At 43.2% G+C, this 22,629-nt stretch overlaps 1 protein-coding gene across 4 annotated transcripts; it reads left to right on the top strand.

Annotated features, from left to right (window-relative positions):
- Positions 1-2,983: 2,983 nt before the first annotated feature.
- LOC137611965 (rap guanine nucleotide exchange factor 4-like) lies at positions 2,984-22,119 on the top strand. Of its 4 annotated transcripts, none has more exons than XM_068340206.1 (30): positions 2,984-3,101; positions 6,753-6,895; positions 7,449-7,537; positions 8,781-8,927; positions 13,305-13,377; positions 13,700-13,755; positions 14,238-14,344; positions 14,431-14,552; positions 14,685-14,868; positions 14,977-15,061; positions 15,496-15,556; positions 16,090-16,166; positions 16,684-16,830; positions 17,107-17,201; positions 17,285-17,370; positions 17,509-17,587; positions 17,921-18,071; positions 18,164-18,252; positions 18,344-18,371; positions 18,461-18,536; positions 18,626-18,772; positions 19,084-19,181; positions 19,363-19,488; positions 19,594-19,772; positions 19,880-19,970; positions 20,045-20,095; positions 20,184-20,271; positions 20,346-20,410; positions 20,498-20,552; positions 20,643-22,119. In XM_068340206.1, exons 1-30 carry the CDS (start codon positions 3,034-3,036, stop codon positions 20,768-20,770), a joined length of 2,991 nt encoding a protein of 996 aa, XP_068196307.1. In that variant the 5' UTR covers positions 2,984-3,033; the 3' UTR covers positions 20,771-22,119. The 4 variants fall into 4 exon arrangements, with proteins under 4 accessions (XP_068196307.1, XP_068196310.1, XP_068196308.1 ...); XM_068340209.1 differs by lacking the exon at positions 2,984-3,101 and adding an exon at positions 5,838-5,895; XM_068340207.1 differs by lacking the exons at positions 2,984-3,101; positions 6,753-6,895; positions 7,449-7,537; positions 8,781-8,927 and adding an exon at positions 11,846-11,964.
- Positions 22,120-22,629: the final 510 nt, after the last annotated feature.

Raw genomic sequence — 22,629 nt, 5'->3', positions numbered from 1 at the left:
AAAAAGCAACCCCAGAGCATGATGCTGCCACCACCGTGTTTGACAGTGGGGATGGTGTTTTCAGGGTGATGTGCAGTTACGTCAAACGTAACGTTTTGCAGTCAGCCCAAAAAGTTTAATTTTGGTCTCATCTTACCAGAGCACCTTGTTCCTCATGTCATCTGTGTCTCCCATGTGGCCTCTTGAAAACTCCAAATGGGCCTTTTATTTTCTTTCAGAAAAGGCTTTCTTCTTGCCCCTCTTCCATAAAGGCCAGATTTATGCAGAGTACGACCAATAGTTGTCTTCTGGACAGATTGTCCCACCTCAGCTGTGTATGTTTGCAGGTCATCCAGCGTGATCATGGGCCTCTTGGTTGCTTCTCTGCTTAGTTTCCTCCTTTTTTGGGCTGAAAGTTTAGAGGGATGGTCAGGTCTTGGTAGGTTTGCAGTGGTTTTATGCTCTCTCCATTTTAACATTATTGCTCGCACAGTGCTCCGGGAGACGTTTAAATATTGTTAGATCTTCTTGTATCCCATTCCTGCTTTGAACTTTTCCACAACATTGTCCCGGACCTGCCTGGTGTGTTTTTGTGGTTTTCATGATGCTGTTTGTTCTCCAGTGTTCCTTTCACAGACCTCTGAGACCATCACAGAGCAGGTGCATTTAAACTGAGACCAAATGACACATTGTTGCACTCTGTTTGTCATTGTTAGTCTTTTAGGTCAACACTGGATCATTCAGAAGTCATCAGGGAACTTCTGGAGTTGGTTAGCTGAGCTAAGAGAACAGGGGGCCAATATTGAATGTCCTACTTTTCAGTTTTTTATGTGTAAACACAATATAAAATGTTGAACAAATTTGGTTTCACTTCGCGATTGTGTCTCACATGTTGTTGATTCTTGAAAAATATTTTCAGTTTGTTATCTTTAAGTTTGAAGCCTGAAATGTGGCAAAATGTCAAAAAGTTCTCGGGGGGGCAAATACTTTCGCAAGGCACTGTAATCATGATGTTTGAGTCTTTTCAGTGTTTTCAGAGTTTGTATGTAACGTGGTCAAGTTTCTGACGGGGGTCCGTAAAGCTAAGCAGAGGCTGCCCAATGCCCAATGTCCCTCCAAAGCAGTTATCTTCCACGACAAAGATGACACATATTTAGTCTTCAGCTTCACCTTAAAAGTTCTGATGTAGCATATACAAAATGATGCATTACACCAAAAATCCTTTGTTAATTATTTATTTAATATTAATATTAAAATTCCTTTGGTTCCATATTATTGCTTTGTATTCAATTTTATGTCAAAGAAAATAAATTTTTGAGTAACTTTTGTTGTTATCTTTGACCTCTTGATCCTATGACCCCATGATGTCATCTTCATGGAACAAGCTAAGACTTTATTGCCACAGTAAACTGTATAAAAACATGACCTGTGAAAGCCTTCATTTTTCCGGCACTGTGTGAGAAAATGGGCTCCAATCAAAAATTTTCTTGTTTCCCAAAGTGGGAGCCCAGCAGAAAAACTTTGGGAATCACTGACATAAACAATAAAAATGCCCCCCTGTGGCGAGATGTGTGTACTGCATGTACATTTGGAATGGATCATCCTGAAGGGCACCTCAAGCGACCGTGATGTCAATTCTGACAAACACTCATTATTTTAACAATATGGTGAATAGTTTCTCAATCTCTCTGAAGTATTACAGCCAACTGCCAAACATCCTCACACACTCTTGTAACAGATTCACACATCATTCACCTGCTGCAGCAGAACGGATGACTTGAATGATTTGTGCATGTAGGGTGGATAAAGATCACAGAGATCTGTTTTAAGTTGGAGGAACCTGAAATATGTTGTCCTTTGTTTCACCCATCATGCTCCTTCTTAGTCCACTTTTAGCCTTACCTTATTTTACAGAGGAGACACAGCATGTGACATAAGTTATGGTTTTAGGCAGTTCTGGATGTTCAAAATCTCTTGCCATCTGTCCTCTGTTGCTCCGTCTCTCCGTCCATCAATCCATCCATCCATCCATCCATCCATCCATCCATCCCTCTGCTGCTGTGGCTGCAGTCATCCTGCTGACCAGCTTTTCTGCTGCCTTTCTCTCTCATCACGAGGCTGAAATTAAAGTAGTGGAAATGTTTAAAGACCACAGCAGTTCAATCTGACACATCCACACCCCTGAGTACATTAACAGTGTACATAATCAACTCAGTTTAAGGTCATGTGAGCTTCTGTATTACCAACACTTCTCCTACCAGTGTTTGCTACATCTACTTCCTGATCAAGTTGTCTTACTGTATTTGTATAGCCAGAATATAATTTTTTTCTTTTCTTTTGTTCTTTCTGTTATGGTTTGTGACATATTATAACTTTGACCTCAGAGACTGCCACCCCTGAGGCTCTACTCCCTTGTTGAAGATGAAAATCTGCTGCTTGCAATCTGACATTTGCAGCATGAGTGAATTTCCTTTTCCTGTAAATTTAGAAGCATTGGATTCAGACTTGGCTGCACAAGGAATCCAGTAGGACTTCAAATTTATCAGCAAACTGCAAGCGACAGACATTAGTGAACCAAAACACCAACACAGCTTGAAAATCACTTCTCTAAGCTGGCTGTGGTGTTAGATGGTTAACCTGAACATCACAGTCATTAGTGCTGACCCGGTGGTGACCTTCCCTGCAATCCCCACCCACGCAAAATCCAATGATCATCACATTATTGATATTTAAGTGTTAGATCAAACGTTAAATTCGCTTCTAACCCAACATGTCACATCCTATTGTTCAGTCAGGTCTCTGATCATTACACTGCACCGTTTGTGAGACCTCTTAAAAAAAAACCCAACCCACGCAGACAGCTTTAACACGAGCCATCCGCATGCCGTGAAGAGGGCAGCATCAGCATCAGCATCCCTTGATTGTGTGAGGCAGCTCGTGGCGGTGGGGCGGGGAGGGAGGGAGGGAGCGCTCGTTCATTTAACGACCACCGAGGACCGGGGAGCCTCCTCCGGTGAGCAGCGCAGCCTTTTCCCGTCACATCACCAGGAAAACATGGTCGCGGTGCAGACGTCCCCCAATTCGTCTCCATCTGCGGAGTGGATCTGCTGCCTGGATAAAAGGTGGGTGGGAATGCGATCGCCGTGATAATGCGTGTTCTCCACCCTCATTCATTCTCCCTCTCCGGCGTGATTAATTAATCAACCGGCGATCACTGCGTGAGTGCGCGGAACGCGGCATCGATACGCCCAGTTTGGAGCTTTACTACAAGCTGCTGCCATTTTTCTACAACATATAGAGTACATCTGGCACCGTGATGTTTAAGGCTATAAACTACACACCTAATTCGTATTTAAATTCTGTTTTATTTCAATCCGCGGTCAAAAAAAAAAGGTGTCTGTGATGCTTCTGCATCGCATGAGTCCTGATGGGTGGCGGGTAGGACGCACATGGCTCATTTGAGTGCTTCAGTCAAATAGTCCTGATTTAAAAAAAAAAAAAGAATAATAATACCGTGGTTAGGATTTCAGTGCTGCATTGTTTTCTCGCCCTTTTTCCTGCAGTATCTGCTCTGATTGATCAGGTTATTAAAATCAGTATTTCTGATCGGTATGCATTTCACCACCCAGAAGCTTCAGTGTTTGGGAAAAGCTTTTAATTCACGCCTGATTGAAATGAATTCAAATGGATTCTTTGGAATGAACACAGTCATCTTAAAGAAACGAGATGGGATCGCAGCCCAGACACTGATGGCTTCAGATGATGCTCCAAACATTTACATCCAGGAGACGTACACCCCGCATCTCCTACACCCACACACCCCAGTATGACACATCCTCACGTTACCATTGGCAACCTGAGGCTACCATCTTGTCTTCACCTGTAATGACTGGATGCATTATGTAAACACACAGTTTGTTCAGGACATGACAGGCATGTCTGCAGCTGACTGATTTCAGACATCTGCATGAATTGATTTATTGATTATGATGATTGTTTTATCTATAAGACGTCAAACAGCGAAGGGTGCTTCTCATAGCTTCTGTGGATGGAGGTGACTGTGCCTTTTTTGTTTGAATCTAACATTTATACAGCTATTACGATGGGATTGTGATTATTCCAGTGCATTAATGTTTAACATTAAAGTAGACAGGTGTCAGCGATGGCAGCCTCAGGAATTATGTTGGACTGGATGAGACATGATCACATTGTAGAGCACTCCTCCATCCTCAGCTATGCACCTCCTTATTCAATCAATATCCAGCTGTGTGTGCGTGTGTGTGTGTGTTTTGCTGACAGCTTCCATCTACTGGAGCTGTTGACGTGAGCAAGTGAAGAGGTAGCGGTGGGTGTGAAGGACAATGTCACAGAAGGACGGAGGTTAACAACCGTTTGGAATATATCTATCCAGAGACATTTATTGCCAGAGGCATTTATTTCCCATGAGTGCGAAATATGAGAGATGAAATCTGACTTGTTTTGTTACCCAGAAGGTAGAAGCAGGTCCAGTAGAAGCACCAGTACAGGTCCAGGTTTAATGTCCCTCTGGTGCTGGAAAAATAAAACCAGATCAGTTTCAGAGGATATTGAAATTCGAGACAAAATCAATTTTTTCAAGAGGAAAAAAAACCCCTCTCTAATATTGAACTATGTCCTGTCTTTATAACTGAATTAACTTTTCACATGTAGGTGAACTTACGAATGCATCCCAGCTACATGAGTCACTGGTTAGACTTTCATTGATGAATTGTAAAGTGTGGTCTGTTCATGCTGATTAACGGCGAGTCTTTTTAATACGCTCAGGTCACCGTTGGTGATGAAGACGGCTGTCGCCACACAATTCAGGAGTGTCTCTGACACGGTCATGAATCAATCTGTCAGACGGAGGAACCTGTTTGTGTACACGCTGCCTGACGGTTTGGTCGCCTGCCACAAATCTACTTCTGATTTATTTTGTTGTGAAGGTGTGAATTTCCTAGATGGATGTTTTCTAAAACAATCTCCAGGATCTTCTGGCATTTTCTTCCTCCTTCGGTGCATCATGTTGGTTACGTTGTAAATCGTGTGTGTGGGTATAATTTGTGTCTGAAAGCTGAGATCTCTGCTGATTTGAGTGGTCAGGACGGAGGGGGGTGGGGGGGGAGACATAGATCAGGTGAACAGCTCTCAGGTCGCATCGGTCTCAAACCATTGGGGTGACTTTATTCCTCCAGACAGGCAGGAATCGAGCAAATGCAGGACATAGAAGACGAGAAAGATGGAGCCAACCAGGGTTTAACAGCGGATTATAACTAAGTTATCCTGCAGAGAGTGGGGTGAAGGGTGAGGCTGGTGTTACCCATTCGACCTCCCGGTTTCTCCCCGTTGTGCTGCGTGGGAGGACTACACCTGTCTTCTCCATTAACCCAGACAAACTGGGTTATGTCACTCTGTTGGAGCAATAAGAGATAATATGTTGACTGATGGGCGGATGAAAGGATGAGTCAGCTCCAAAAGGCGATAGAAGAGAGGAAAAAAGAGAGACCTGACTGAGTTTGTGTCAGATGCTGTGGGACTGGGAGAATGTGTTGTGTAGTTCATCCCTTTAGGGTGAGTCTGTGTTTATCTTATCGTCCCGGGTGTGAGGAACGTTCTACTACAACTGAGGGATATAAATACATGTGTTTATCCCTGTGTTCACGTTGTCGTCGGTGCTGGGAGCTTGAGAAGCAGGAATGGTAGGAACCAGGAACGTACTGTTAATGGAGAGGATAAAAAAAGTAGCCTAAAGAAGATTCCGGTTCATCTTATCAGTTGTGTTTCTGAAAGGAGGAGAACGAGACGGAGAAACGATGGAGATGAAGAGTGATTACTGGAGGTAGACAAAGAAAAGAAGAGAAAGCCAGAAGGAAAGGAAAGAGCTGAAGAAGCAGGGAGGTGAAGAAAGAAGCCCACAGTGCATTAGTGATCTTGCACACACAACACAAATGCACACACACACACACACACACACACACACACACACACACACACACACACACACACACACACACACACACACACACACACACACACACACACACACACACACACACACACACACACACACGTATTAAGGATGAGTCACTCACAAAGGAGAATAAGTGAATGAGTGGAGCTAAGTGCCGTGTGTGTTACTCTGAGATGTTTTGGCTTTGAAGATTTTTTTTTTTTACCACCATATTGCGGAACAGAATGTTTTCAGCTCTGGGATCAAAAGTGTGTGTGTGTGTGTGTGTTCTTGTGTCTGTTTCGGCGTAGACATCCAAGAATCCTCTCAGATTTAAGCGTATTAAAAATGGTGGCAGTACAAATGGGATGTTACATCAACACCCGGTGGGGGGTCTGAGCCCAGAGAAGCAACGCCTGCAGCTCACCACTGTTATCACTAAGACACCAGAGTGAACAATGGTGCAACACGCACTCAATCTCACACTGACACGCGTGCACATGCACAGATGGAACTCAAACAGTTGAGCTGCTTTCTACGTCCAAGAGCAACGAAACCGATTTCTCATGTTTTTACTCCATTAACTGCTAGTTTTAACATTTTCTGTAATGACAGTTTTCTGTCGGTTTGATGCATTCCTTTTTATCAAAAGAAATGTACTTGAGATACACAATACATTACAGCTAACAGGTTCTTAATAGTGTGAATTTCTCCTCCACTAATGGACAGAACTATGAAAAAAAAAAGCCCTGATGGTTCTATAATAGCCAATATTTGATGTAACGACTGGTGCTTTTGTGCGCAGGCCGTCAGAGCGTTCCGGTGAAGATGTGGACATCATATTGACCAGACTGAGAGAGGTCAAAGCCTTCCATCGGTTCCCACCTCCGCTGCTGCTGCAGATCTGTGCCTGTGCCTTCTATGAATGTCTGGAGAAAGGCATCACATGTATGTACCAACATGTATGTACTCTAGGAGCTGTTTGCTTTGGATTGAGTCTCCATAGTAAAGCATTGGAATACAGTGATGTAAGTCATTTCCTGTTACCCTGACTGAGGTGAGATAATGGAGTCTTGCATATTTTCAGGAATGCCTTAATTAATGGGTTATGTTGAGCTTAAAGCCAGAAGTTAACCTGATTATATCACCATGGTGACGCACGATGCAACCTTAAGGTGGTCCAGATTAGGTTCTATTCAGAGTTTGGGATAAAAGCGACTGCCGCCAGACTTTCTATCAGTCATTATTTTCCTGACAGTAGTTGTCATGAATGGACGGTCGTCCATCTGATGTTGTTTCAAGCAAACCTGCTGAGCCTCATGTTTCTAATCTCACCATCTAATTAGAGCAGAGCAGCGTGAAGCGGATGCTTGAAGAGACGGAAAAGAATCTGTTTCATGTTGGTTTGCTTCATGCAATTCTGAAGACACACGTCGGCGCCATGAGATGCTTCTGTTTGAAGTTCGCAAACACTTTACTGACCGTGTTTTATTGTCTGCAGTGTTCCGACAGGGAGACATAGGCACCAGCTGGTACGCTGTCCTGTCCGGCTCTCTGGATGTCAAAGTGTCTGAAACGGCCAACCATCAGGTGAGATTAGCTTCAAGCCTGATTGGAGCTTCATGCTTTATAATGTTAAATGTCATTTCCTGTACTTTTATCATTCACCGAATCTCAAATGAACGTGTGAGGAATGCATTCCTGCTCGTACACCGGTTGTTGTTGGTTTTTTGCAGAGATGCATTATTTCTCCCAGCTGCCATCCTCTTGCTATTTTTAGCTTAACCTTCGACTGTATGTTGAGATGTGTGCTCGCGCCACCAGGGCCCCTCATGTCAGAGAGCCGGTCCAGCATGACTCTTCTCAATGCTGACATTGTTCTGTTACATCAGCTCTTGTTTCCTTGCTTAAATATGCCTGAGCAAAGCTGCAGCGGCAGAGAAACCAAGTCCACTGAGAGCTGAGCGGTCTGCTACCCGTTGTACTCTTCGCACCAGGGTGTGAAAATTGGGTTTTAGAATACATACGAACCAGGAGACTGATGGGTAAGAGAAGAGAGAGAGAGAGTATTCATTCCCGCTTCAGGAGATTAGAAGCCCCTCCTTTGTGAAATGGTCTTTTTATGTGTGTAGCCCTAAAGTGCCATTGGTGGCCTAGTTTCCACAGCTTTATTTGAAATGTTGATTTGGACGTTTTCATAGCATACAGAATCATTTTTACAATCCATGGATAGTGTACGTCTGTGCCTGCTAGCCTCAAGCCTGTCCAATTATAGCCGGCACTCAGATATTTTCCTCGCTGGAGACTGTGTTGACTACTATCTCCTATTTGAATTGATTTGCATTAATTTCCATTTATTTATTTATGCATCCTTATATACGGTTTTATAAAGCCAATCTTTAGAAATATAATTTCAGCTCCCGCTGGGTGATGTCAAAAGCTGCTAGTGAATAACGGGAAAGTGATCTAGTAAATGGCTGGACAGTTAACCACAGTCTAGTGTCAATAATCAATTGTAATTATCGACATAAAAATTGTTCAGCATTACTTTCTTACATTTCTTATAACAAAAATTAAATATTTATCATACAGAAAACAGTTTTTTAAATCTAATTTAGTAAGACAAATAATGATGGTGACTCGTTTACTTTAGGCAGACAAAGGGGCAGACAAACGTTTCTCCTCATACGTATCCTTGTTATAAGAGGACAAAGAAAACATGGTGCCACTTGATATTTGGTCCTTTTAAACTTTACATTCAAATGTATTGATTCCTGCACATGTTGCCTGTAACAAGCAGTCATTTAAACAAATATGTTGTGTTTTTGGACAGGATGCAGTCACTATCTGTACGCTGGGGATCGGGACAGCGTTTGGGGAGTCCATCCTGGATAATACGCCGCGCCACGCTACCATTGTTAGCAGGGAGACCAGCGAGCTGCTGCGTATCGAGCAGAGGGAGTTCAAGAGCCTTTGGGAGGTGAGGGATGGTTTCACAAAACTCATCCTGTGCTATTTATATCACTGAGAATCAGCTGGAACCACAGCACTGAACATGAACTGTCTCAATGGCGTACTTGTGTCCCCAGATGAGATATAACTGGCCCCTGAATCAACCATCACCTGTTTTTTTGGTAACTACGTTCATTGATGTTGCATCTACACAACGGGGGAGAGAATGTTATCATGGGATGTTTGATTTTTGATGCGGTTTGGATTTGAATGAGAATGTAAGTGGCCAAAGATAATTGTGAACTGGGACACGGCAGAGGCAGGGGGGAGGAAAGAGTAATTCTGATGTACTTGAATGCGGCCCGAGATATTAGATATATGCAGTGACGTGTGGTGAGGTTCATGGCTGGTGAGGCACTGATGTCATCATGATCACGTGATCAGATTTACAAAAATATGAGCCTGCAGTGTACCATTTAATTATCAACAGTGAGTGGGTCATGTTAAAGTCTCATAGCAGAATTATTTACACATACAAACTGTAACACACAAATAATCATATTTGATTAAGAAACGTAATGTTGTTACCTACCTGTTAATATGTCATGTTTACTTGTAAATGAAGTCCATGCGCCGCTCCCTCTGAACAAACACATCAATAACTTGTTTGTAGAAATTGTCCGTATCTTCCTTCAGTTTGTAATATTTAATCCTCCATTTGAATAGGCGAGCGGAAAAAAAGTAATTGCCGCACTTGACTTAATGTAGATCGTAGCCTGCATTCACTTATTCTTCGGCTGAGGAGTCCCAAGACAAATCCCTGGGATCACCAGAGCCCCCTATCCATGAGGCCGGGTATTTTTTGTCCCTCACCTAGTGCCTCTTCACAGCGGTTTCAGGACCACTCAACTCAAGAAAGACGTTACACACATGCAGCTGTTGACAAAAAAACCCACTACATTATATACATTAGCTAAATTACGGGAATTAAGTTTAAAGAGCAAACGTGTTTGAACATTTTAGACATATAGAGAGATAGCATTACGGTCTCACTGTATAGCGTACCAGCACAGCTATCTGAGCTATTGTGCAATCCATGGTGAGGCTCGGCTGGCTGGGGCCTCACCGCAGGTCTCTGCTCCGTATTTCAGTGGTAAATGTGAAAATTCAGCGATTTTGAGTAAAAATAACCTAAAATTTAATTTATTTATTCCATTTTTTTCTTTCATGATGGCAGGTGAGGCACGGCCTCACCTGCCTCCCCAGGCCGCATGTCACTGGATATATGTATGTGTTAATGAATAAGGAAATGTACAGGATGTTGGACACGTCATTGGCCACAGTCAGAAAAATCTGATCTCACCACTGATACCTTATTTTTGAGACTGTATTTAAGCGTCTAACCACTAGAGGGCTCTACAGAGAGAGAGAGAGAGAGAGAGAGAGAGAGAGAGAGAGAGAGAGAGAGAGAGAGAGAGAGAGAGTTGTTCTGAAGCTCTGAATTTTTTTGTAGTGTAAATGATGATGTTCAAAGTGATGCTGCAAGATCCATAGTGTGTTTTAAAATGTAATAATAGTGTAGAATTAATAAGACCATTGATATTCTTAGCTGGTATTGGTTAGTGTTCACACCAGCTAAATCAATGAACTTGTTAATTAGGATTTAAGAGGGAAAAATCCAGTAATGCCGAAACATGGTCTGTGGATATGTCAGCTGCTTCTACTAGGATGCATTTTAATCGTAGGGTTGTATTGTGGGTAATGTAGTTCCAAGCTTATAAACAGAAGGAGGAATATATGTAATGAAAAAGATGACAAGTTCACTGAGTTAGATCTCCCAAAAAATGAGGAATACTGAGACAAGTCAGTGGAGAATAAAAATAGGAGGCTTTATTTGTCGTTCTGGGTCAAACCACACAGATCCCACTCAAGATTTTTTTTTCAGTATGGTCTCATTTGATGATCATGTGTTGTAAATGGATATAACAATCATGTCCTGTTATAAATCAAAAATAAACGTGGCTATGAGAGCTGTTTTTGACCACCTTGCTGTCAAACCCTGTAAATATCTGCACCCTTCTTTTCTGCACTTTACATCTATATAAAATGCCTGCATCTATTCATTGCTGTCACGTCAGCAAAAAGCAAAACATATCTTCAGTCTCATTCTGATTGGATATAAATGACTACAATCAGACGTCTGTATCTCACACAGGAACTAATATTCCTTTGTCCGATGTTCTGCTGTCTGTCGGTGGACAGTAGGCATAAAACAGAAAACGTAGCCTGAGGTTGTCCTCTTTTCACTCTTTATTCAGCTCATAGTAAAAGGATCTTTGTGTTTGTGTGTGTGTGTGTGTGTGTGTGTGTGTGTGTGTGTGTGTGTGTGTGTGTGTGTGTGTGTGTGTCTGTGTGTGTGTGTACCAGAAAGCGACAGAATGAATGCGATCATGTGTTTGATGAAAGGATAAAAGCGAAAAGGGCTCCTCCATAATTTTAGCACGAAGAGAGAAAGGGAGATGAATGAAGGTGGTGTGAATGTAAAACAGCTCGTCGTTTCCTCTACACGTTTAAACACACACTTCATCAAGCGCTCACTGGGCCCAGATCCAGGCTGAGGTTCTTTCTCTCCCCTGATTTACTCTCACGTCTCTTTCACCTGGTCTGTTTCTGTTGCCCATTTCCTCTCTCTATTGGCCACGCTGTATCTGTTGCCAGCCTCCTTCCTTTACTCCCTTTCTTTCCGTCCTCCGCTCCCCTTCTCTGCCCCCCCCCCCTCCCTCCATCCCTCCACTACGGTAGCTCGGTCGTGAGGAGGCTCGGATCACTGTGGTAACCTGTGAGAGAAAGTGGTTGGGTTGTTGGCTCAAACGCAGTGGGAGAGAGAGAGGAAGTGAGGAACTGAGAGAGACATTGTTTCATGTGTGTGACAAAAAGAAAGAGGGGGGTCGAGAAAAGGAGGAGAGCAGCTTGTGTAGAGCAGGATGCTGTCTGGTGGCTCGTGTGTGACTTGTAAAGAAGCGTGAGGGCATCTCTCTGGGGTGTTAGGAGGTGAGTTACCTCAGGTGAGTTGAACTGCTCTCCAGAAGACGTTGTAGTTTGGTGTGTGTGTGTGTGTGTGTGTGTGTGTGTGTGTGTGTGTGATCTCATATTTACCGCCGCCAAGGAGGTCATGTTTGGAGGACATCTTTTGCAGAGATTGTGCTTGTGAGCCTCGATTAGATGCTGGTAACGAATAAATGAAAACTAAAGTGCCCTGGTAGAAGTCTCTGAAAGCCATCAGGATATTTTTTGTTTTTTTCATAAGAGGAAATTGAAACTTCCCAAAATTGTTCTGATATTTTAATCCTTTTTTTTGTGCAAGAAAGACAGACTTTTTGTGTGTGTTTAAGTTAAACAGACCTGATCAATCTGTTTCTCACTGTGTGTGTGTGTGTGTGTGTCTGTTTGTGTGTATGTGTGTGTCTGGGTAGGTGAGTGAGTGTGTGACAGTCATCAAATATATTGATAATCAATAATCATCTGCCCCTTATGACCAATAAATTAACGATAATGTCTCATCTTCACATAAATTACAATCAGACAAATATAAAGTGAACAAATTTTTAATTTGATTTCTTGAGTGAATCATTTCGCCTCTTCATGTGTCTCCTCCTCTTCTTCTCAGATTACAATCTAACATTAAAGGTGCAGTCCACCTATTGTATGGAAAGTGTGGTGGCAAATAAATTAATTCAGTACGACTTTGAATAATCCACTGTCCTCTTATTATTAGCACTGATTGGGCTGCAGGTAGCACCTCATAATAACAGGAGCGACGAGGACACCAGCAAAGCACCAAACTGTAGAGGTGACCACTGGAAAAACCTCTCCCTTTACGGGGGTTTTGTCTCCAATGGACCTGCTGTCACTTTCATTTGCACAGAAGAGGAAATCACTTCACCATCGCTCCTGCTTCCAAAACGGACAGATTGAAATCCCTGAAATAAATGGAGTTTTTCGTTTTAGAAATGCAAATCGTGTTTATCGATCATGACATCTAAGTGCAGCATCTGAATATTCTGATTAACCCACGATTGAATGCTGCAGTGTGTGTGTGTGTGTGTGTGTGTGTATGTGTGTGTGTGTGTGTGTGTGTGTGTGTTTCATCATGTCAGTTGTTCTGCATGTGAATGATCTCGGCGACGCAAAGGGCTTTGTTTTCAAGCGATGCTTGCGGCGAGTGTTTAAAAGTAGCACTGAGGTTTTAATTTGTCATAAATGATCATATTGATATTGCTGTAAAATTATCAACACTGTCATAAATTCTGGCATGCGTGTTTGTGTGTGTGTGTGTGTGTGTGTGTGTGTGTGTGTGTGTGTGTGTGTGTGTGTGTGTGTGTGTGTGTGTGTGTGGCTTTTGTAGAAGTATCGTCAGAGCCTGGCTGGATTGTTGGCCCCTCCTTATGGAGCAATGGAGAGTGGATCCAACAATGACCGTGAGCAGACACACACACCATAGGGGTCAGAGTGTTGTTTGTGGAGAAATATTAGCCACAGAAGTTTGAAGAATATGTTATATAACATTAAAAGGAATTTAAAAAATTTTTTTTTATAGAACACTGTGTTCCTTGATTGCATTCTAAAGCAACTATTTTCTTTGGAAAATACTGAACTGTTTCCCACCTGTTCATCAGGACTGATTGCGCAGCGGCGTGTGTCTCACCGCCTGCTTATATGTGTTGATTTGGGAATGAACTCTGTCTACGTCCTGTAACAATCCTCTTTTGGACCACTTGGAAAACAGTTTGTCTTCCCCAGGACTCGCAGACAAAGACAACATGAACTCAGACTCTGCAATCAAAGCTCACAACAAGGTAACACACACACACACACACACACACACACACACACACACACACACACACACACACACACACACACACTGGAGAGAGAGGGGAAGAGAGAGAGAATACTGAGACGTTTCGGTTTCAGAATGAATCAAAAAAGCCGCAATGCATTTTGGAACTGCGTGTGTTCTGAGGGGAGACGATTGATGACTCACTCCCGTGCTCCTCTGCGGCTATGCTAATGCTGCTAATGCATGCACACAGAATAAAGATCACAGCTGCAAAATTAGCATCCATTGCTTTGTTGTATTTAGTCGTGTTTGCATATATACTTATATGCTAATTTCCTGTCTTGCTAAGGTGCAGGTAAAATCTGTATAGTACATACCCACCTCAGATTGGTCTTAACTCGGTATAAATTAAATGTAAATGCCGGGGTGTGTGTGTGTGTGGGTCACAGTGATGTAAGCATGGACTATTATGTTCTGGTGTTCCTGCGTGTTCTGTAGATTCCTTCAGAGAAGCTACAGAGAGCGGGGAAGGTTCTCCGTAACGCCATCCTGTCCAGAGCGCCACACATGATCCGAGACAGGAAGTACCACCTCAAGACGTACAGGTAAAGGTGTGCTCTGTTAGAATTCCAGCTACTTGTTTACATGAATCCTCCCTTCCCAATTAGAAAAAGATGTGTGTGCGTCCCAGACAATGCTGCGTGGGCACGGAGCTGGTGGACTGGCTGGTGCTGCAGAGCGCTTGTGTTCTCACGCGGTCCCATGCTGTGGGGATGTGGCAGGCACTGCTGGAAGAAGGGGTGCTCAACCATGGTGAATGAAACCTTTTCTACTTGTCTCATCTTCATGTTTGACTTTTAGTTTCATTTTACGATCCTCAGCTCCCAAAGAGTCTGAAAAGAACGATGGATTAGGATTTAACGCCGTGCCTGTCTGCTTGTTCAGTGGACCAGGAACTGAGCTTCCAGGACAAATACCTGTTCTACCGTTTTCTCGATGATGAGGAAGAGGACACGCCGTTGCCAAGCGAGGAAGAGAAGCGAGAGAGCGAGGAAGAGCTCCCCGAGACCATCCTCTTCCTCGCTCAGATTGGCCCGGACGCACTGCTGCGAATGATCCTCAGGAAGTCGTCAGTAATGATTATTGAACGTTTTAGCGATGATCTACATTACTTTTTTATTTAATTAGGGGTGACGGTAGGGGATTCATTCTGGCTGACCCCTGTGTGTGTCTGCAGGCCTGGTCAAAGGACGGGGGACGACCTGGAGATCATCTACGATGAGCTGCTTCACATCAAAGCCTTGGCTCACCTGTCCAACACTGTGAGTCATCTTCACATCCACTTCCTGTGGCAGAGGGAGAAGCTCTAGCCCCTGTCAGTGTTTCCCTTTGTGTAACTAGATTTCAGTTCTAGCTCTCTGCAGTGTGTTGGCAGGCTTTCACCACATGGAGGACTCCTTAATGGCTCCAGAAGAGTTTGTCTTGTTATTTTTGCACTTCATAACGATTGCCTATCATCATTTTTTTTATATTAACCGGTTTTATTGCTGTTGATGTGCATCTCTATTGATAGAGGTTTCGTAACCTCTATGAAACTCCATGCGCTGGCACGAATTACTGCAAGGACTCACGAGAAAAATGATTTAATCCTCCAAAAAAAAAAAAATTGCTGCCGTGTGCATTTTTACTGTCCTATCATGTTTCTGCACTGCAGCTCAAACCCAGCAGGACCTGACCAGTGTGTTCTGGTTTGTAGGTGAAGAGGGAACTGGCCAGCGTTGTCATCTTCGAGTCGCATGCAAAAGCTGGGACTGTGTGTGAGTCTTCATTCTATTTCACCTGTGCACCAGATAGAGGACAGTGTCTCTATGCAGTAACACTAAAGTCAAGCAGAAGAGAAATTCTGAACAGATAACTGTTGAACTATTTGGAAAAAATGACTCATATTACTTTGATTTGTTGTATAATTACAGTTTATGAAGTTGTGAGCCATTAATTCCCTAATTTGGGGGGGGTTTAGTGAATTAAAACAGGAAGTAGGAAGTTGCCATTGAGTCAGTCGCGGTTGGTTTGTTGTCATCCCCACTTTGTTTCCCTTTTGGTAGACTTAGCACCATTACAAATATGCTGAATTAGCTATTTGCACTTCCTGTTTAAATTGAACCAGTGGCTAGACAGACAGCTGTTACTGGAACAATATGATGCTGAATAAGCTTAAAATGACGTGATTATCTGATTATTATGGTTGTAACAAACATCTACTTTCTTATAGTCGAAACACGCCTCATCATTTGAATGAATGGTTTCAGTCATGTATGTTGTCATCACATGTTCATCCTCTTTCTTCTAGTGTTCAACCAGGGAGAGGAAGGAACATCGTGGTACATCATTCAGAAGGGCTCCGTCAATGTGGTTATCTACGGCAAGGTGTGTGTGTGTGTGTGTGTTTGTGCTGGTGTGGACTCATCCAAGAACATGTTCGTGTTTCATTGTTGGACGCAGGAGCGTTGTTCTGCCTTTCAGCTTCATTTGATGATACTTCATCTGTGAGTAAAGGATTAAAGTGTGGAGCTGATCCCGTCTGTGTGGAGCAGACCAGCAGCCCAGTTTGGAAAACTGCACAGCTCACCGTGACTCATCGCTGTGGTTAATCGTCTTGGGGGGGGGGGGGGGATTGTCTGCGTACACACTTTCACACCGGATGACTACTTAACACCAGTGTACTGGCAGATGTGCTCCATATATTGTGTGCATCCATATGTTGTGTATGAACACACACACTTTGCACACACACAAGAACAATTGATTCATCCCAGTCCTCCAGCTCCTGATGTTTCTTTGCAGAGCTCAAGATGACAACATAACTATGGAGTGTGTCTGATGTGATGTGTGATCTTGTGCATGTGTGTGTGTGTGTGTGTGTGTGTGTGTATGTGTATTTTAGGGTGTTGTGTGCACGCTGCATGAGGGGGATGACTTTGGAAAGCTGGCCCTAGTGACGGATTCACCCCGGGCGGCCTCCATTGTTTTGAGAGAGGACAACTGCCACTTCCTTCGTGTGGATAAAGAAGATTTCAACAGGATACTCAGGGTAGATTATTGAGAGATCGATCATTGAATAACGTCCCTCCCCCAATCCAGATGGAGTATAAATGTAATACCAAATGCAGCTGTTGGTCCAGATTGTATATAAACAAGTTTACTACCATGTCAGTATACAGGATGCCTGTCTACTACTAGTGCTGACACTATCTGTCCTTTTGTCACCCTCTTGTGGCAGAGCAGCCGTATTACATTTTATATAGACATGTTGCTATCAACTCGGCATGACATGACCGATTTTTGTCCACGCTTCTTACATTTTTAGGATGTTGAAGCAAACACCGTGCGTTTGAAAGAGCATGAACAAGCTGTGCTGGTGCTAGAAAAGAGTCCTCGCGCCTCCACCCTGGGAAGCATCAAGTATGTGTCAGGAGCCATGCATACATTTTTACGTGTGCAGTAGCGCGTCTCTTTTTGTTTCACACTTTGCTTTTATTTTGCAGATACACTGTGATATCAGGAACTCCAGAGAAGATTCTTGAGCACTTCCTGGAGACCATGAGGATGGACGTACACCCCAGCGAACCAGGTATCTGTATAGAAGTAATTTTATTACAAATATTAACGGGATTTATATTATTTGTTAATAGTCCATTATTATTCTGACTCGAACTTCTCAATTTCCTTTCTTTTCTGTCTGATTTGCTTCCCTGTTTCCATCTGGCAGACCCGGCAGTGGATGATTTTGTTCTCATGCATTGCGTCTTCATGCCCAACAGCCAGCTATGTCCTCTACTCATGGCACAATATCCTTTCTAGCTTTTTACAGGCACTTTAATTTGTATGCTCCACTTAACAGGTAACCACGCATTTAACCTGCGCACAGATGTCTTTCTTTACCACTGATGTTAATATCCTGATTTACCCTCCTCGATTGGGGTAATAAGGGTAAATTTAATCCACTTTTGGTTTTGTGTAAATACTGTGGAAACTACTCTGCTCAGTAAGTTTTAGTTTGTGCTAATGGATTTGTTCACCACTGCCTGAACAGTTTGAGAACTGCTAAAGATTTCTCAATCAAATAAATAATTTCTTTTGCCGTTGACGTCACTTGTATCTATCTTTAACCCCGCTTTCACCTACCATGCGGCGTCTCCGCCCGGCTCTGAGCAAGAGAAGTTTGAGTATTCTCTCAACAGTAAGAGGAGGACTCTCATTCTGGCCCTGCGCTGGGCCAACACTCACACCTACCTCCTCCAGGAAGAGTCTGCTTCGATCCCGTTCCTTGAGGTGGCCAACAATAAGCTTTCCATCATCAATAAATTACAGTATATTAATCCTTATGCTGATTAAATGTACGTTCTCGGTGTGGTTCTCCGTAGGAGCTTTATGGAAGTTTGTCAAATGATTCTCGGATGTTGAGAGCTTTGAAAGATTTGGTTCCTGACTTGGATAAAGTTGTTAAATTACAGTACGTTTGCCAGCTTCTGCACATCAAACCCTTACAGAGATATTTTAGATATTTTATTCCACATTTATTGTGTTTGTGTTTTTTCACCTAGTTCGGAAGAAGCCAAATCCACAAAGAAGGTACGTCTTAAATCCAGTTTGACTACGTCATCCGATATCTTTCACACATCTGGTGATGCTTATCGATGCCGGCTTGTCTGATTCCACAGAAAACCTTAATACGGCAGTTCAGCAACGGAGAGGAGCGTCTGCAGAAGAAACAGCCCATTAGGAATCAAGATGACAGTATGTTGGTCTGATATATTTTTTGTCACCATGCTGGTGACACACATGAACATGTTGATTATTTCAGCGTTGTGTCTGTACGTGTCCAGTCCTGTTGAAGGTGTACTGCAGCGATCACACATACACGACTATCCGGATTGCCGTTGCCGCGACGGGAAGAGAAGTGATCAGCGCTGTGGCAGACAAACTGGGCACCACTGAGGAGCTCCTGCTGGTCCACCTCAGCTCTGCTGGTGGTAAGAATACGTCATGAAGGAGCAGATGATAACAGTTTAAGTCAGACATGGGCTAACTGCGGCCCGCGGGCCTCATCTGGCCCTTTGTACATTCTTGTCCGGCCCGCGTGACAACAATCATGAATTACGTACACACAAATTAAACTCGACAATTTCATAATTCAGGTTTCTCATGTGGCCCCTTGTAAAAATTAATTGCCCACCGCTGGTTTAAGTTACTGAACTGCTTCCATCATCATGGCTGTCTTTGGGTCTTTGTTGGAATGTGTCGGGTGGGGATGAAAACTCAACACTTCTCCGTTGTCTTCCAGAGAAATTAATCCTGAAGCCTAACGATGTGTCAGTGTTTTCTGCTCTGAGCATCAACGGGAAATTATTTGCATGTCCACGAGAACAGCTCAACAGTCTGGTAAGAGACAAAGTCAAATAAGACAAACCGGTTAATGCAGCAATCGTGAAGCACGTATCCTTTAGCAGGAATCATCTGCAGTTACAGCAGATCTTTGCTGATTGATTGCAAGAAGCTGCATTTCTGTAAAAATTCTTTTGATTGCAATACATTTTTATCTTTATTTGTTTTTTCTCCTCAGACTCCTCTCCCAGACCAGGAGGGTCCCTCAGCAGGCTCTATGTCAACGTTTGAGCTGATGAGCTCCAAGGATTTGGCTTACCAGATGACGATGTTTGACTGGGAGCTGTTCAGCTGTATGCATGAGGTACACAAAGACACACACGCACACACACACACACAGACACACACACACACACACACACTGGATTGCTGTACTAACCTTAAATCTTCTCCTCCCTCCTCTCTCCAGCACGAGCTGCTCTACCACACATTCGGACGGCAGAACTTTAGGAGAACCACGGCCAACCTGGACCTTTTTCTGCGTAGGTTCAACCAGGTCCAGCTGTGGGTGGTCACTGAGGTCTGTCTGTGTGGACAGCTCAGCAAGAGAGTCCAGCTCCTCAAGAAGTTCATCAAGATAGCTGCACAGTGAGAAGAACCCGCTGGCGTCCGTCACCCTGTTCACGACCGATATGAACTGATCAACTTACACACGTTTGATTTTCTTTTTCTTTCTTTTGTGTTCTTGTCTTTAGCTGTCGGGAGTTTAAGAACTTGAATTCATTCTTTGCCATCATCATGGGGATGAGCAACCCCGCCGTCAGCAGGCTGAGCCAGACGTGGGAGGTGAGCTTCTCTAATCTCATCTGGATCTCTAGTTCACCGCCGGTGAAATAAAATCTTCTGTTTTGTCCCGCCAGAAACTCCCCACCAAGTTTAAGAAGTTCTACGCCGAGTTCGAGAATATGATGGTGAGTCATGTGAAATTCAGTTTGCATTAAGGATTCTTGAGACGACTTCTTTTTTTTCTTTTTTACTGAGTTCTACTTTTGGCGACAGGACCCATCCAGAAACCACCGGTCCTACCGACTCACAGTCACCAAACTGGAACCGCCGATCATCCCCTTCATGCCGCTTCTCCTAAAAGGTACAGGGATAATAATAAAAAGAGCGTCAGGTGGAAGAGAATCTTCTGCTGATTCTACATCTACGTCTTTACAGATATGACCTTTACACATGAGGGCAACAAAACCTTCATCGACAACATGGTCAACTTTGAGAAAATGGTGTGTGTGTGTCTTTTTCATGCATCACATTCTTCATTCAATACTGATTGATTGGCATAACTAAAGAGTATCTTCTCCTCACCTCAGCGTATTATAGCTAACACGATCCGACAAGTGAGGCATTGTCGAAGCCAACCCTTCAGTAAGTTGCCGTATCTGGTTCACTTTTATAACATTGATTTTACGGGAATCTCTTAATCCTGTTGGCATTTTGTTTCTTTCCTCTCTACAGATCCAGACATCTGCCAACCCAACAAAAACCACGTTGAGGTGCGGGGTTACGTCAGGAAGTTGTGTGTGATCGACAACCAGAGGGCTCTGACACAGCTCTCCTACAGGCTGGAGCCTCGACGGACATGAGCTCCGAATCGCCCACCGCCATCGCCTTCTCTGTACCGTCAGCATTAAAAAAAATACACACACACACACACACACACACACACACACACACACACACACACACACACACACAGTACACACAAGATACCTACTTAAGACACCTCGCCACAGCTGGTCATTCAGTAGCAAATCCCCCCCATCATTGACTTTATCGGTATCACGGACTACGACAGATTGACTTCAAACAGTGCCATTAAAAGCCTCTTTCTTCCTGGACACAAACTGTTTAGCTGCTCTCTCTCTTCTCTTGAGAGTCTTAACTGTGCTAGTCGTCGCCGTTGGGGACCTGTTAGATAGAACTGGAATGTATAGAACTGGAATCCGTGTCCTGCATGACTGAACTTCCCAGGCTTTGTGTTCTATACAGTGTATTTCTATCGAAGTGTCCTGTACTGTTGTGAGCCCTGATTTACAATTTCTATTCCTGTACCAGCTTGTAAAGCAAACATTAACGTCCTGATAGTTTTGAGATGGAACAACAGGAAACCCCAAAAACAGCGGTAACCCAGATTCATCATCCCCCCCGTCACATACATACATGACTATAAAATCCGAAGGTAGTTTGTAATAATTGTACCCAAATCTTTAGGATTTGTTTCCCTTTAGGTAAATATGTCAGTGTCCCTTGACTCCCAAACTACTAAAGAGTGTTTTAATTACATTGAAGCCCTGACAGTATTTAAACAGAGTTCAGACCTGTCGCTGCAGTATTACCTGTCCTTCCAGAATATACCTCTACTTTGTTTGCATTAGCGTACAACCTCTGATTAGAACTTATTCTGGGTGACGAACTCATCACGATTCCGACTCTCCTTCGACTTTTGCCCTCAAGCTTGAATCTTCCCATTTCCACCAGTCATGTTCGGTCCGTGCAATTTTTTTTTAAAAATTTTTATAAATGTGGGTGTAGATTTTGGAGTGTGTTTTTGACTTCTTTTCAGTTTATCTCAGGAGCTTTTGATGTGACGTGTGTGAGGCTGGCTTTCCCCAGAGCAGCCTGTAACCATAATGTATGTGTGTCACGCCGTGTAAATAAAAAGAGTTAAGTTAACGTCGTTTGTGCTTCGATGACGTTCTTCTAAATGAGGTTGGTGACACTGCTGAAGTCCGAAGTAACGACAAAAACTTTATCATATTCAAACTTTCATTTTTTATGTTTCTGATTTTTCAATTTCCACATAAAGCTGTGGAAAAACCTTTTTCTTAATGTTGACATGAATTTTTTTGCAGGATGTTCATTACTTACAACCTACCACATTTGATTTTAGTGAATCTCGGTCAAAAGGTTTGAATAACCCAATACATTTCGATGCAGATGCGACAAAGATGCAGATTTATTTATTTATTTTCTCTTTTTTTGAGCGTTGCTTGGGTTTCCTTGAGGTTTTGCTCATTAACACATACATTTCTGGATGAATTTTCATGGAATATGGTGGAAGAGTTTCACATGTGCAAAACAAGCAATCGCTGTTCCTTTCCTTTAACCCAGAAAGATGTTCTGAAGACTCCAGGGTCTTTTCAGATTGTTGATTACTTTTAATTGGATTTGATGGGATCGTGGGGGCGGTATGGACTCTGCTGTGGTTCATTCCTGCTCTCCAGAGGAAGAATCCCTGTGTGTTGTGTATCCTGTGGAAGCAGCTGGTAGGGTTGTGTTTCTGAGCCCAGTCATTCATGATGAAGTCTCCTGATGCCCTGAATTCCTGTGACAACCTGACCTCACCTGTCCCGTCGCACCTCAGTGATGTCGCCGCTGCTTGATGATGTCACTGAGTCGATTCTTCCGTTTGTTTTATGTGTGTACACATTAGATATGATGC

The sequence above is a fragment of the Antennarius striatus genome, chromosome 18 (genome assembly GCF_040054535.1).
Source record: "Antennarius striatus isolate MH-2024 chromosome 18, ASM4005453v1, whole genome shotgun sequence".
NCBI lineage: Eukaryota > Metazoa > Chordata > Actinopteri > Lophiiformes > Antennariidae > Antennarius > Antennarius striatus.
The sequence above is the reverse complement of the archived record's forward strand: the minus strand, read 5'-3'. Positions and strand labels throughout refer to the sequence as shown.

Bases quoted from the DNA above. Each gene is read 5' to 3' on its own strand.
- LOC137611965 (XM_068340206.1), top strand. From the start codon at position 3,034: ATGGTCGCGGTGCAGACGTCCCCCAATTCGTCTCCATCTGCGGAGTGG. The intron at 18,773-19,083 runs GTAAGAATACGT...GTTGTCTTCCAG, and splicing joins CCACCTCAGCTCTGCTGGTG to AGAAATTAATCCTGAAGCCT. The intron at 19,489-19,593 runs GTACACAAAGAC...TCCTCTCTCCAG, and splicing joins TGTTCAGCTGTATGCATGAG to CACGAGCTGCTCTACCACAC.